This window comes from Nuphar pumila, chromosome 2 (assembly GCF_984573655.1).
Source record: "Nuphar pumila chromosome 2, dmNupPumi1.hap1.1, whole genome shotgun sequence".
Lineage (NCBI taxonomy): Eukaryota > Viridiplantae > Streptophyta > Magnoliopsida > Nymphaeales > Nymphaeaceae > Nuphar > Nuphar pumila.
In genome coordinates this window covers 14869604-14884820 of record NC_143250.1, presented here as the reverse complement: position 1 = coordinate 14884820, position 15217 = coordinate 14869604, and the positions used below count along the sequence as shown (strand labels likewise).

General features: G+C 37.5%; 1 protein-coding gene across 1 annotated transcript; it reads right to left on the bottom strand.

Moving 5' to 3' along the window:
• Positions 1 to 10218: 10218 nt before the first annotated feature.
• Positions 10219 to 12685, bottom strand: LOC149844840 (phenylalanine ammonia-lyase 1-like). Its single transcript, XM_089997360.1, has one exon. The coding sequence runs from the start codon at positions 12500 to 12502 to the stop codon at positions 10352 to 10354; it is 2151 nt and encodes a 716-aa protein (XP_089853486.1). The 5' UTR covers positions 12503 to 12685; the 3' UTR covers positions 10219 to 10351.
• Positions 12686 to 15217: the final 2532 nt, after the last annotated feature.

Sequence of the window (15217 nt, the reverse complement as noted above, 5' to 3'; positions counted from 1 at the left end):
CCTCTACAATCATTCATTGGCCTTAGATTAGTTTTGGTTGGCTTTCGAAAACCTGAAATCGTATCCTATCGATTGCGTAAAATGCCCGAATTCCCTAAACCAATAACCCTTATTTGTTAACAACATTTCTCTATGTTTAGATCATATTTCAGACCTTCACACACATTCATAGGTGACCCTAAAACCCCAAGACCAAAGCCTTTCAGTTATGGACTGCTGAATCACTTACTAGGTCCAAACCGCCCTTACCCAAGAACTGTGATTTAGGGTTAAAATGAGAGAATTAATCAACTCATTCCCCCATTCCATGTCTTCAACCGGCACATCCAGTAAAATCGCCACTGGCACTGCTAAACTGCACTAGCTAGTAGAATCAAGGTGTGGCTTCGACAAACAAATCAAACAAGATGCCTGCAAAGGGTGAGCACCAACCCAACCCGGCAGCACCCTGAGTGAGTGTCAACAATCAAGCAACAACTCACATCTAGGTGGTGACTCATTTAACAGACAGAAAAAACCTACATAGGCCTCAAATGCGTTTTGACCACAACACGGTCTTTGGGTGGTCCCTAGACCGTTAATGGCCCACTCAACCGAACGATAGCGCTAACCATGTATTGACTTCCTACACATGGAAGGCACTATCGGCCCGACATTCATGAAGTATATACTTTCACAGACCCACTTACTTTGACAATAACCTTCACTCTTTTTTACATGAATAAAGATCTTACACACTCCTGTGCTTTACAAGTTGCTCAAATGGTACGACCGCATCAACAATCATCAGTTTTGTGTATGGAAACTCTTTAGCTATCTCACCGCAAAACCAAAATGACCATGCTACGAAAAGAGACTTTTTGTTTGTCTTTCTTTCATTGAATAAAGGGTCTCTCGTGTCTGCCTTTTAATTGATCTGCCTTAATGAGGCACGCATGGATTTGGTATAAATTTAAGTGGTATAATTTTTTTCAACAATTAAAAGTTTAAATAGTATATTTGTCTTGACTTTTTTATACTAAAAAAAAATTCTTATCCAAGTGAAACGTAAGAGAAACATATAGGAAATATGTTTTCCATGTAAAGTATACAACATATTAATTTTTCATATGATAGTAAACAAGTTTCTTATTTAATGAGAAATGTGTTTTCCATAATTTTTCCACACAAGTTTCAAAAACATCTTCCCAGGAAGTGGATTTCACACATGCAAGTAGAGCTCCTGGTAATGTATTTGAAAAATAGGTTTTTAGGATGATTTTTGCTTAACCCATGCCCAACCAACCAATTCTAACTTATTGCTTAGAGTCATAATTGCATCATTACTGGGCACTAGATACTAGAAGAGTTTTTGGATAATTGTTAAGATTTGAGAAAGAGAAGAGTTTTATATAATTGTTAAGATTGATATGCTAGTTTAACCTAGACCTAGATTAGTAAATTAAATATGTCAAATCCTACTTAAGATCCAAACCAGGTCCATCTCTTTTTGTGTAAACCAAAACAAACAGGGATCCAATGTGCTGCATATACAAAAATCTAAGCAAACCTACTGATTATGATCAGATCTGTCTTGGTTAATTCTCCAATCTATTGGATGTCCTATTTTCTTCTTCTCCATTATGTGTTAAAGAAGATGGAAAAACTCGTGTCAATTACTTTGGTATGACAACCAATATCATCATCATATTCAACTTCTTAATTGGGCTTAGGTATGTAAACCACATCAAGAGGGTGGATTGGAAATTAAATCTCTCCATGATCATAATTTGGCATGTTTAGCAAAGATTGAATGGTCTATTCTTTTATCTTGTTCTGCTGATCATAATCATTGAGCTTCCCTTATTCACCTAAATATTTGATTTAATGGTTGATGTGGTTTTTTAATTAAGGAGATTTTAAAAAAAGCACCTAAAGTTTGGACATCAATAAAGAACACTTCTAAGTTTTGATTTTTTTTAAATTCACTTAAACTTTTTTAGTTTTAATAAAAAACTTCCATTTATTTACCCAGAGTTAATCACTAACTCAAGATGAGTTAAGAGGGTAAATTTACTAATTAACAATTCAAAGCAAGGTTGTTTGTATTGTACCGTATTGTATGACACACTATGATATATCATTACTATGAGGAATAGTGATATAATATACACTCATATCGCAATGCAAGTGTATATCATATCTGTATTTTATGTATCATACAATACATGCCCATATCGTATTGTATCATACGATACAATATCAATGTACTTAAAAAATGGCCGAGTTGCCTTTTTGCCTTTTTGAGTTTTAAAGACCGCTTAAGGGACAACTCTTTCATTTTATGTAAAAGCCATTAGAGAGGTATTCATACACCCTAAGACTTGTGAGAGTGATTTGGGGGCTAATCCGTGTGCAAGAAAAAAGACTTTTGCAATTTGTTCAAGTAAGAGTGTATTTCCACCATTTTTCACTCAAAGAATTGAGTTAAGGTAAAAAAAACTTATTATTTGCTTCTTATTGAGTTATTTATTCGAGACCCATCTAAATGTTGCTGCATGCATGTTAAGGGAGTTTCCAAATGTCATGAAATGACAATCAATAATTACTCACTGGTTTTAGAGAGAAAAAAAAAGAAACGAGTGAGGTAGAAATGGGGTATGCACAACCCTAGAAAGATGAAGATGGATTTCCTACTTCTGATCCTACAACCCTTAGCATAACATTAGAAGTTTGACGTTATACAATGAAGGAGAAATGTATGGTTGGTGCTAGTAGTAATGCCAAAAGAACAAAAAGAAGAAGCAAAAGAGAAAGAGGAGTACGAGGGAGTTCTTCGAGATGAGGTAGAGCTGAAGGCTCAATTAAGAGTTTTTCTTTTCCTAGAACTGCCCGTGGGGCATAATCTGACATTTGTGTTGCTATTGACTCCACAATAATTAGTTGAACAAATGAATGTCATGGTTGCGAGTTGATTCTATGATGTCTGCATTCTTTTAAATGAAACATTTTTTTTTCATTTTCAAGTCATGACATATGCCAGAACTAGTATCGGGTCTTGATATAAAATACCTTCATATCATGCTTTGAGAGAAAAAAATTAGATACTAATGTGAATAAAGTGAAAGCATATTGTGATAAGATGAGACAATCATGGAGAGAAATTGGGTGTAACATTAAGACAGATGGGTGAATAGATAGATTGTCTATTGCCTCAAAGAAACTATATTTTTGAAACCAATTGATCTGTCTGATACGCCTAAGACAATAAATGTATTGCTTAGGATATTCGTTTTAGTTGTGAAAGAGGTCCAACAATTCATTACTAATAATGCAACAAATTATATGGCAACGTGTAAAGAATGACAGAAAATTATGGGTCATTCTTTGGATCCCGTGTACTGCTAATTGCATATACCTCATGCTTGAGGATATTGACAACATGGATAAGATAAAACACACAGTTAAATGCCGCCAAGTTACTAAATTTATTTACAATCATGTATGGATTTTGAACTTGATGAGTACACTAGTGGTGTTAAATTGATTCGTTGTGCACAGTGCAAAGTCTAGTACAAAATAGAATTGCACTAAAAAAGTATTTTCATCATATGAGTGAAATGCATATCCCCATACAAAAAAAAAGTAAAGAGAAATTATAGATATTGTATTGATAAGTGAATTTTAGGATTCATGTGTAAAGTTGTTGAGAATCACTATACCTTTAGTGAAGGTGCTTCAATTAGTTGACAATGAAGATAAATTAATTATGAGTTATCTCTATGAGGCCATGAATAAGGCAAAAGAGACCATTGAAAATAATTTGAATGAGAAAAAAATTGTGCATCCCTATATGGAACATTATTTATCATAGGTGGACTGAGAAACTTCATCAACCTCTTTATGCTGCAATATATTATTTAAATCCTACATTTAGATATTCTCCTATATTTAAAATAGATAGAAAAATCAACAAGAAACTCTTGGATTGCATTGAAAGGTTGAACTCTGATTATGACATTCAAGATCAAAATCATAAGGAAATAGAGATTTATAATAATGCATCGTATGATACAAGGAGACCTGCAACAGTACGAAACCATGCCACGATGCATCCAAGTAATTTATTTTATCTATTTCAATTTTAATTTCATATTGTTATTTAGTTATGATATTTCGTATGATTGTATCTATTATTGTCTTATTAATTTTTTTATTTTTTATTTTTTTTGAGACAGGTGGTGGACCAGGTTTAGAAGTGGTATTTTCAAAACTTGAGAGCTTTTTTCATTCACATTCTTAGTCAAACATGTAGTGCAAGGGGATGCGAGAGAAATTAGACCGTCTTTGAGCAAATACATACAAAATAAAAAATGGATTGTATCACAAAATGCTCAATGACCTCACCTACGTTCGCTATAACTTACGACTGAGATAAATGTATATAATTTATAAAGGTTATTTTTTATTTTTATGTGTTTACTTAAATTTTTTTATATCATACAAAACCCAATTAATTATAAATTTTTATGTCATCTTTTTAGGCAAATATAAATTATCATCAAGGAAAACAAAGAGTAATTTGGTCCCATTAGTTTGAAATTTTTTGATGTATTGGATGCATGAGTTCAAGAAAAAACAAACATTTTGAATAAAGAAGTCATTCAATGGATAAACGTGAAAGGAACTCATGACGTAGATGATGAAGAGCCCATGTACATTGAAGATGATGCAAATATCAAAGAAGAAGGAAATGAAGAAGAAGATAATGATGATTGATGATTGATGATACATTTTTAAAAAACTTAGTTATTGTTTCATGTGTTATTTTAAAAAACTTGGTTATAATGCCTTTTGGAGCTCATAGATACATAAATGCTTCATATGTGATTTTATTGTTGTACAATTCATCATTATTTCATGTGCTGTGTTTTTTTTTAGATTTTTTGTTATTTTTTATTTTTTTTATTAAAAATTTATGATTTTTTATGATACGATACATATCTTATTTACTGATACAGGTCACAATACAAACCTTGATTCAAAGAATCCTTGCCTCAATGTTTTCCCTCTTTCTTGGCTTTTTCACTTTCATGCATTCACACCAAACCAAGGATCCTACTAAGTTGTAGCTTTCTTACGTCCAAAGGAATATCCATCATACCCTGCGCAACACCTGTCAATAAAGATCTCTCTCTGACAATGTACCAAAGAATAACTCTTCCCATTTAGGTATAAGAGGAGTGTCAAACTAAATGATCAGAACTTTACTCCCCCAAAAATCGTCAACCCTCTCCCTTGCTATGCATATTTTCATTACTTGTTTAATGACATAAAAAAATAACTATCGGACACATGGAAGTAAAGCTTGTGCAGGGTATTGTTAACGTCGCATCTTATGTTTTATTTCATTTCTGAAATTATAATGATTAAATGAATTTCATAGTTCATTCAAGGTGACAACTTTCCCAAATCATATCAGTAGAGATGGGTTGTTCTTGGAGCCTTGCCTTATCACATTGGTCCTATGCTGCAAGAGATTGAGAATCTCACCATCTTTCTCTGTGAGGCCGATCCTTACCTTGTTAAGGGTAACATGGTAATTCTGCATCACATTTAACATAAAACTTGAAGGAAGCAAACTTCTGTGTAGGGGTGCACACGAGCTGAGCTTAGGATAAAAAAGCTCAGCGCATTCAGAAAAAGACATGTTCAAGCTCAGCTCGAGCCGAGCTTGAACAACACATACAAACTCGGCTCGAGCCGAGCTTGAACAACACATATACAAACTCGGCTCGGCTCGGCTCAAGCCGTATTTTTTGAAAAAAACTTCTTCAATGAATGTGCAAAGGGTGGGATTCAAAACACCCACCTCTTGTACAAAGAATCAAATACACTACCCACTTGGATAAAACCCTGTGTTTGTGCCTTTTATCCCCAAAAAAGTATACATATTCTAAAAGTAGCCACTGTATGACTATTAGCCAAGCTTGATCAAGGTGGGACCATTTTATATTTAACGAGCTTGAGCTTGTGTTCAAAGGTCGGCTTGTTTATTTAATCTGACATAGTCCTAACCGGGCTTAAACGAACCCAGCCTGAGCCGCATTACTCCTGGGCCCTTTTAATTAATCATGATATTTTCAGGTGCGTTTAAAAAAAATCCAGTGTTTTTTTATTAATTCCCAAACTTTTAGTGTTTTTTTTTTAAATTTCCTTTTTAACTACTACTCAAGGTCATACGGTTGGAAGAGTTTAGGTAGTGGTGTCTAAGTGGTATGGTTAGGAGGACATTGGTAGGTTGGTAATGGTTTAAAAGTTTATTTTTGGTTATCCAATACCCCTTAGTGGAGTCATTAGGAATTCCGATTTCTAAATGTTTACTTTGTTGCCTGTTTCCTATTAATGGAGTGGACCTATTGGATTCTGATGTAGGACTCGGCTTTGGCCTTGATAGCTCTGTTTTGCAGGATCTTAATGATGCAGGATATAATCAAGAGTCTATAAGGCTCATTTCAGATCAATTTAAATGAATGACGTCCATTTCATTCTCATCCAAGAAAAAAATGGGATTTAATATGATCACGAGGCACTCACCATAAAATGGGTTCATGTTGTGGGATCCTGACATCTTGTGATAATTCACATGTCATGTTTCTGGGATCCTGTGAATCAGGAGACTCGACAAAATTAGAGTCAATCTTAGCAGACCATTCATCTAAACTGGTAAGCTCACTTTCGTGTTGGTTGGCAGAGAAGAGAAGTCCTGGTTTATGATATGAAAAGACATTTTCATCAAAAACATGTCTTGATGTATAAACATGCTCAATGGGGGAAAAGAAACAACGGTAACCCTTGTGATGATCATTATAACCCATAAAAACACATGCTAATGTTTTTGGATCAAATTTGTTGGTTGCATAGTCCTGGAGATATGGAAAGCATCGGCATCCAAAGAGTCGCAAGCTTGTGTAATCCGATTTCTTTCTAAATACCTTCTCATAAGGAGTTTTCAAAGATAAGTTTGACATAGGTAGCCGATTGATAATCCATCATGTCGTTAAAAAGGCTTCCACCCAAAATCAGGTTGAAATTTGAGCATGAAAAAGCATGGTCAACCCATGTTCGGTGATAGACCGATATTTTCGTTCAGCTATACCATTTTGTTCTAGAGTTTTTGTGCAACTTTTACGATGGATGATCCTGTTTGACTTTAAGTTCCGAGTTCAATACTCCTAAACGCGACACCTTTATCGGTTTGAAAAATCTTTATTTATTTTTCAAACTGAGTTTAAACATAGTTATGAAATTCAATAATTTTGGTGCACTTATGTCTTAAGAAAAATATCTAGAAAAAACAAAAATATTCATCAATAAAGATTGCATAAAACCTAAAACTTTGATAGAAAATAATGGAAGCAAGTCCCCATAGATCACAATGAACTTTTTCAAACAACTCCATTCAATAATCATCAACAGAAAGGAAAGAAAGTCTACTTATTTTGCCCATTTGACAGCTTGCACATATAGCACTTTTAATAGACTTTGATATTATTGAAATCACTTTATTTTTTTTCAAGAAAGTCAACAACTTGTGCATGCACATGCCCAAGTCATTGATGTCAAACTTCTCAACTTGAGTTTCTAAATCATGAAGAAAAGAAGGCTTGCTTTTTATGATCAACCTTGTTCCTTGAGATGTCGAATTCATACAGGTCTCCTAATCTACTTCCTATTGCCACTTGTCTGCCTGTCCTCTTGTCCTTAATCACAAAACCATCATATGAGAATTCAAATAAATAGGGCATATCAGAAGTTAATTGACTTACATACACCAAATTCTTTTTAGTCTCATGAACAACCAAGACATTGTTCAGGTAAAAATAATGATCACCATTCTCGATTTTTGTGGATCCAACAGGAGTGATATCTAATCTGGCACCATTTTCAACCATAATTTTTTCTAACCCATAATACTTAGAGCAAGTTTCGAGATTACTTGGATTAGTAGTATTGTGCGAGGTGGCTCTTGTATCAAGAAACCAATCTTGATCTTAAATATCAACAAGTTTCATGGTAGCAAGAGCCTGCGGGACATCTTCAGCTTGATAGGCGTGATTAAAGCAGTGCCAACAATTAATAGCATTATGGTTCGTTTTGCCACATATTTGACATAGGACTCCTTTTTCTTTTCCTTGATTGCCTTTGACATTTAATTGATTAAAACCAAATTTGGTCTTGTTTTGATTGAATCGACTGCTGTTTTGTCCAGCTTGAATAATCTCGTGTCCTTTTGAGTTAAACTGTTGCATTGTGTTAAACCGTTGCTTTGTGTTAAACCGATTTTTCTGATTAGTAAATTTTTGGCCAAAAAATGCAGAGCTCTCATTCACACCTTCTTCATGTATGGTGCTCATGGTTTCACACCCTTAAATCTAGCAAACCACTTCATCATATGATAGAATTGATGGTTTCAGCATGATTGTAATAAATGCATCGTGCTCATGACCCAGCCCATTGAAGAGCCAGAGTACCATGGTTTCATCTTTCACGGGCTTGCCAATGGCCGCAAGTTTATCATAATTTTTTTTGAACCCATTGACATATTCATTTACCGAGGTTTTTTTTCGATATGACTGTAACTTTTGCGTCAATAAGAATTCACAATCTTTCAAAACATGAGCAAAGGCCTCTATAAGAGTATTTTATACCTCACTGGATGTTTGGTGGCCAACGATGAGACCCAACACTTCCTCGGACAGAGTGCCCGTGATCTATCCTCGCAGTAGCCTTTTAGATTTTTTTCAAGCAATAAACTCTGGATTTGAGATGCGATCAATGGTTTGAGTTGGAATTTGAGTTTCGCCATCTACAAAGCCAATCATGTCTTGGCTCTCAATAAGGCCAAACAACTATGTTTTCCACAATAGGAAATTTGAATAATTGAGTTTAATTACGATGAAGTTTGTCACATTCAAGTTGAAGGGGTACAAGAATATGATAGAGCAGTCGGTGGGTGTTGATGTCATTGAGAAAAATATACCAATCACACAGGATGCAAGACACTTTGATGCTATAAAAGAAAAAGATGCACACACAATTTTAACGTGGTTCAGTGAACTACCACCTACATCTACGATACTCTACTCAACAATTCATGTGTGGAGTTTTTCACTATTTAAAGGTATTACATGGTTATCGACTTTTGTTGATTTTTTCTAGATTCTTCTTTTTGATAACATCGTTACATTTGCTACCTTGATCTCTCTTCATTCTAACCGTATTATCTTCAATATCAAGATTATCGTTATCAACGATAATCTTGATATTCTCGGTAAGAATGATTTCCATCATATTAGCTTCACACTTGATATTGTCGGTATTCTTGGTCTTCATCATATCATAACTGTTTGAGAGAGTCCATTGTCGATGGTCTTGATCATGTTAGCTTCACATGTGATCTTATCAAAACTTCTTATGAGAGTCCCATTATCGTGTCCGACTATCTTGGGATCTCTATCGTAACTAGCTTTACATTTGGCCTTATCATCATCTCTTGTGAGAGTCCCACTATCATGGCTGATATTGGCGTGATCTCGTTTGGCTTCACATTTGGCCTTATCGGACTTCTTGAAAGAGTCTCATTATCGTGCTCAATATTATTGACATTATCTCCTGTCAACACTGCCTTTATCTTGTCATAAAAGGATCCTCACTCGATCGGTTGAAAGCTTTGGGTTATGATTTTGCTTGTCAATGCACACTTTGCAAAGAAGCAGAGGAGTCGCTGTTAGAATATCCAGCTCAGAATCTGATCCAAATATCTCAGCATAAGAGTCAAGAAAATCTGTTTTGGTAACTTGCGGATTTACGGCTATGAATAAAAAAGATTCCATAACAAATAGGAGGCCTACCAGCAGTGTTGATAAGGATGGCCCTTTAAATCAGAAAAATCGTCCCTTTGATAGAAGATATTGAGCTCTTTCTTATTTTCATGCCTCTAATTAAGCTGTCAAGATCTTGTATATATTTGTGGAGAGATCAATAATATTCAAGAGAGTGAGAGAGGCTTTAGAATTTGATGTAGGTCTGTAAGACTGAACCACGTTAAGATCCTGGTGTTCACTTGGCTTTTGTGTTTTGCTCTGAATTCTTGGATGGTATCAGAGCATCCATGCCAATAGTCGTACAGTTTACATTAATCGAACAGTTACATACTTATATGCATACACTAGCATTAGCACACCTGCTTGAAACACATCGTTATATTTGGGAAACTTGGAATTTACATTTGCACATTCTTGACTCAATTTGGAATCATGAGACCGGAAACAGAAACATCATAAGCAAACACAATTAGGACTTTAATAACCTAACATATTGGGAGGGGAGCACCATTCCACCCTTCCAAGCATCCAAGCAGGGGATCGATGAGCTTCCCCTCATTGATTGCCTTGAACACCTTGTCAAAATCTTCTCCCGGCGAAAGAACCTGCTCACCTGACAGCAGAGATGTCTTAAGCTCTGATCTGACAAATTGATATATAGGGTAAGTCCTGCAATCCTCGATCCTATTAGGAATTGCAGAATTACCACTTTGGAGTGCCTTCCTTGCCAGTTTCACCTCTTTAGGCAATTGGGTCTTCAGTTCTTGCTCAAAAGAAGCAATTTTTTGAAAAATGGACATCTTTTCATCCGCTTTCTCAGAATTATCCATTGTCCACTGAACCAGCACCTGCCTCAGCTTCTGCATTAGTGGGTACCCATCACTGCATGGGTCATCGATGTATGAAAAGACATGCTCGCTCTCAACCACCCTCAGCAGGTCTTTCTCACAGAAGCGTGATTGAAGAAGCTCACCGTTGCTGCCCATTGTCAAAACAAGCTTTGCTGCATGACTTACTGATTGCTTCACAGCATACCGGAAGTTTTCCTCTACATGTCTGAGGTCAATAGCTTGACATAGAGCCACTATGTAGGTTGCAGACATAAGTTTCAAGATTTCAACAGCCTCAGCTGTCTTCCTGGCTGAGATGAGGCCAAGTGAATTCACATCCTGGTTATGCTGCTCAGCACTCTGGACATGATTGGTGACAGGATTGGCGAGGTACTGAAGTTCAGAAGTATACGCTGCCATGGCTATCTCTGCACCCTTGAATCCATAGTCCAAGCTCGGATTAGGCCCTCCACTGAGGTTAGAGGGCAACCCATTGTTGTAGAAGTCATTGACAAGCTCAGAGAATTGAGCAAACATGAGCTTTCCTATGGCAGCCAATGCCAACCTTGTGTTGTCCATTGAAACACCAATTGGCGTGCCCTGGAAGTTGCCGCCATGGAGAGCTTTGTTCCTGCTGACATCTATTAGAGGGTTGTCATTGACAGAGTTTATCTCTCTCTCCACACTGGCTGTTGCTGCTCTTATGACTTCCATCTGTGGGCCCAGCCACTGGGGCGAGGTCCGCAGCGCGTACCTATCTTGCTTGGGCTTCTGAAGCGGATTCATCTCATGGGGCTTTGATGCTGCTTTCATGTATGAACTGCCATCCAGTATGTATTCCATCACTGCTGCAGCCTCAATTTGGCCAGGGTGGTGTTTCAGCTTGTGAGTCAGGTGGTCTGTGAATTCTGGCTTGCCTGTCATGACCTCACAGAACAGAGCCGACAGCACCTCAGCCAGAAGCGCAATCAAGTTGGCATCAAATAGCACCAGTGAAGCAAGCCCAGCAGCGACTGCAGTGCCATTGACAAGTGCTAGGCCTTCCTTTGGCTTCAGCTCAAAGCAGCTGCTGGTTATCCCAGCTCGTTTAAATCCCTCCTCTGCACTGATCTCGGTCCCATCCAGAGTTCGTGCCCGTGCATTAGGCCGGCCAGTAAGCAGCCCAGCAATGTATGACAGTGGCACTAGATCACCAGAAGCAGTTATAGTGCCCCTCAGTGGAAGAATTGGCGTGATGCCGGCATTCAGGAGCTTAGTGATGGCTTCAAGGATCTCCCACCTGATCCCCGAGTAGCCCTGCAGCAGTGTGTTGGTCCTAACGAGCATCGCCGCACGAGATGCGGACACAGGCAGGGTCGAGCCATGGTCAAGGCCCGGGACTAGGATGCCTGCATTGAGGAACCGAATGAGTTCCCTCTGGAGGGCTTCACCTTGGTTGGTCCTGCGGTGTGACGTTGCACCGAACCCAGTAGTGACACCATAGCTGTCAACACCCTTACATGTGCTATCCATGACCCAGTTGCTACTTGCATCGACGTTGGTCTTAGCTGCAGAGGAGAGCTCAACTTTGACGTTGCCGGCATCCAGTGATGACGGCCAACACCGAGCTATGGCAGTGACCCGTGCGATGGTTAACCCAGAACCCTCTAGCTTGACCAAAGGGGTCCTGTACTGTCGAACCATGGACTTGACATAGTCTAGGTGGCTGCCAGTCAGTGACTGAGCTGCCTTCTCCCAGTTGAGATGATCAGTTTTCTCGGATGGAAGATTATGATAACCGTCTTCAAGGAGATGTTTGAATTCCATAGTGATTGGTGCTAAGAGCAGAGTGGAGCCAACAAATCAAGAAGAAGATGAATGGGGGAAGAACTATGTTTCTACTCAGTAAGGGAACAATATTAAGGGAGGAAGGGGATTGCTGAACTTTTTCTCCTTGTGGGTGCCAAGGAAATTGGACACGAAATTGATCGTGTCAGATTTCCTGCCTACCAACCTCCCCGTTGGTCTCTTTTATAGGTGAAAAAGCAGGAGGGGATGAGAAATGGGCCTCACTGGTCTTGTGGGTAGATTGCCATCTTTTTGGTTAGTTGGAAATGAATTCTGACCGTTGGATGGGGGTGGCTAGGGAGTACCAAGTGGCATTCAGGAGGACCATGGTGTTCAGTGTTCACACCAGAGGTCAATAAATAAGTGGGTTGGTGGGGGTGATTGGACATAAGTCTATTTTCTTTTGGGAAAAAGAAGTAAAATTTATTAATAAAAAGAGATGTCAAACCGATTCAGAATCTTCCTCGCATAGAACGCATTTTATTGGCAATGGAAATCACCATTTTCTGCAGCCTATCGAAGGTGTTGATATTGCCAGTTAAGACTGTCCATCCAAAGTTACGAGCCCGAAAATAGCATGGCTGCATTGAGGTCATGAAGACATGCAGTTCAATGCCTGCTTAATATGCTTTAATTCATAAATTAGGGGTCCCCATGTGTAGGTACAGAGAAGTAATGTTCTCACTAAAAAGTTTAAACGGATTTTTGTTACACAGTCCATTATGTCATCATTGGTAGTGTTGAATGCAAGAGAGCTTCCTGCACTCATCATCTTATCTTACTATAAGGCACACACTCCAGCAAAATTACCTTGTTAAGAGTATCTCTGAGAAAGCTAGGCCTTACAGTTGGGTGCTTTAGCAGTGTACCACTTGAGTAATGCCTGAAATTGAGCCCCTTTTTATATCTATATTAGCCATTAGTGGCCTAAGAATAAGAGACATATACTCTAAACAGAAACCACAATACCAGTCTTTAAATGAGGAAGATAGGCCCTGGACTTTGTCTAGATCTAACTCTTATTTGTCGTCACTGTTCTTTGTATGACAAAATTATAGTAAGAACATGTGCCATGATCAAGCACCCTAAATGCCCCTTTTGGAATCCAAGGTTGATTGGTTGGATCTATCTATAATCATCAATTGAAGTTCTACCCTGCAGTTTCTTTCATTAACACACTTGAGGGTTGATTTTCTACTTTCTATATGATTATTGGAATTCAAAGCATCTGAATTAGCAAGCCATGTAGTGGGATTTGTACATGGTCTCTACTTTCATTTGAACCTTTCCAGATCCTATGTAGATCTGGATTCAATAAGACAATCTCACCCCAATAAATCTGGATTTTAATGACATTTACAGTGATGTCTTTTATAGTTAACTTCAGTTTGCCAAAATTGTGATTTTGAAGTTTTGATTCAGAATAGTACGCTAGTTGGTTTTTCAAGATTCAGTTTGGACATGGTTTGAAAATACTTCCCTTCAAAGATCATTCTACACACTTAGATTGTAAATACTCGGCTCCAAATATTGTTATTATCAATGTTGTCAGTATCGCTTGGTATCGGCAGAAAATAGATACGATACTAACCTTAATCGGCTATTTTTTAATAAATGTAAACAATGCTTACAACTATTTTTTAAATATTATTTAATGGTTTTAACACATGACGTTCTGATTGACATGAAATATTTTTTAATTATCTTTTAGCAGATTCAGAATGATTCACTTGAGAATTGGTATCGGGCGATTCACCTGAGTCGTTGGCCAAATGATTCAGGGCCGATACAGATACAGATACTGACAACATTGGCTATTACGCATTTAGATTGTTGCAGGTACTCACCTCGTGGACAAACAAGGACAAATGGATTTGTAATTAGGTCACACTATCTTAACCGAAGGGTCTCGGGTTCGAATCCCCCGGGGTTGATCCCCAGCTTGCCTATAAAAAAAAGTAGTGTTGTCCTTAAAAAAATGAAGTAGATTTGATTGTGCAGGCAGCAAAAGATATATATGTCATTTCTGTTACATGGCCATGTAGATCATATTGTTGCGCCAGTCATTTTCTTTCTACCAGAAAGTAAGTTCATCACTTGAAAATGTTTTATTAGAGAATAAACTTAATTAAAGTCATATTTATCACTAATTTAGGTTATGATGTGATTGGCCATGCAATCATGTGATATTGGTCACTGATCTTATTAACACGTACTTTTTATGGTTTTGGAGGAAAGCGATCTCCCGTTTGCTTTACATAATTCTTGATGTCATTCTTTACTGCACAATTGATTGAAAATTTTGGAACTTTGTTGTGGTTGGTGAACAACTTCTCGTCTCCAGCCATTGTTGCAAACCCTGGTCAGAAAACAAAGGACTGCTTGGCACATTATCTTGGACTAGACCAAAAGAGAGGTGGTTATCAAAATCATTAAAGTAAATGTGTTGGACCCTGGACAGAGGAGAACTGGATCTAGGTCCGATCTCTGCTTAGGATCCTTGTATAACGATCTTGGACCACATCTAGTTGAATCCAGTATAGACAGATCCAAATGCTACAAGGAATTTGTGAATAATCATGGTGTGGATAACCAGGTAAACCAGTTTTTCTTTTTCCCTTTTTTGTTTTTTGGTGCATAGTTCAAGTATAAAATGGGACAGGGTCTGTTAAATGAACTGAGCTACTCGAAGGC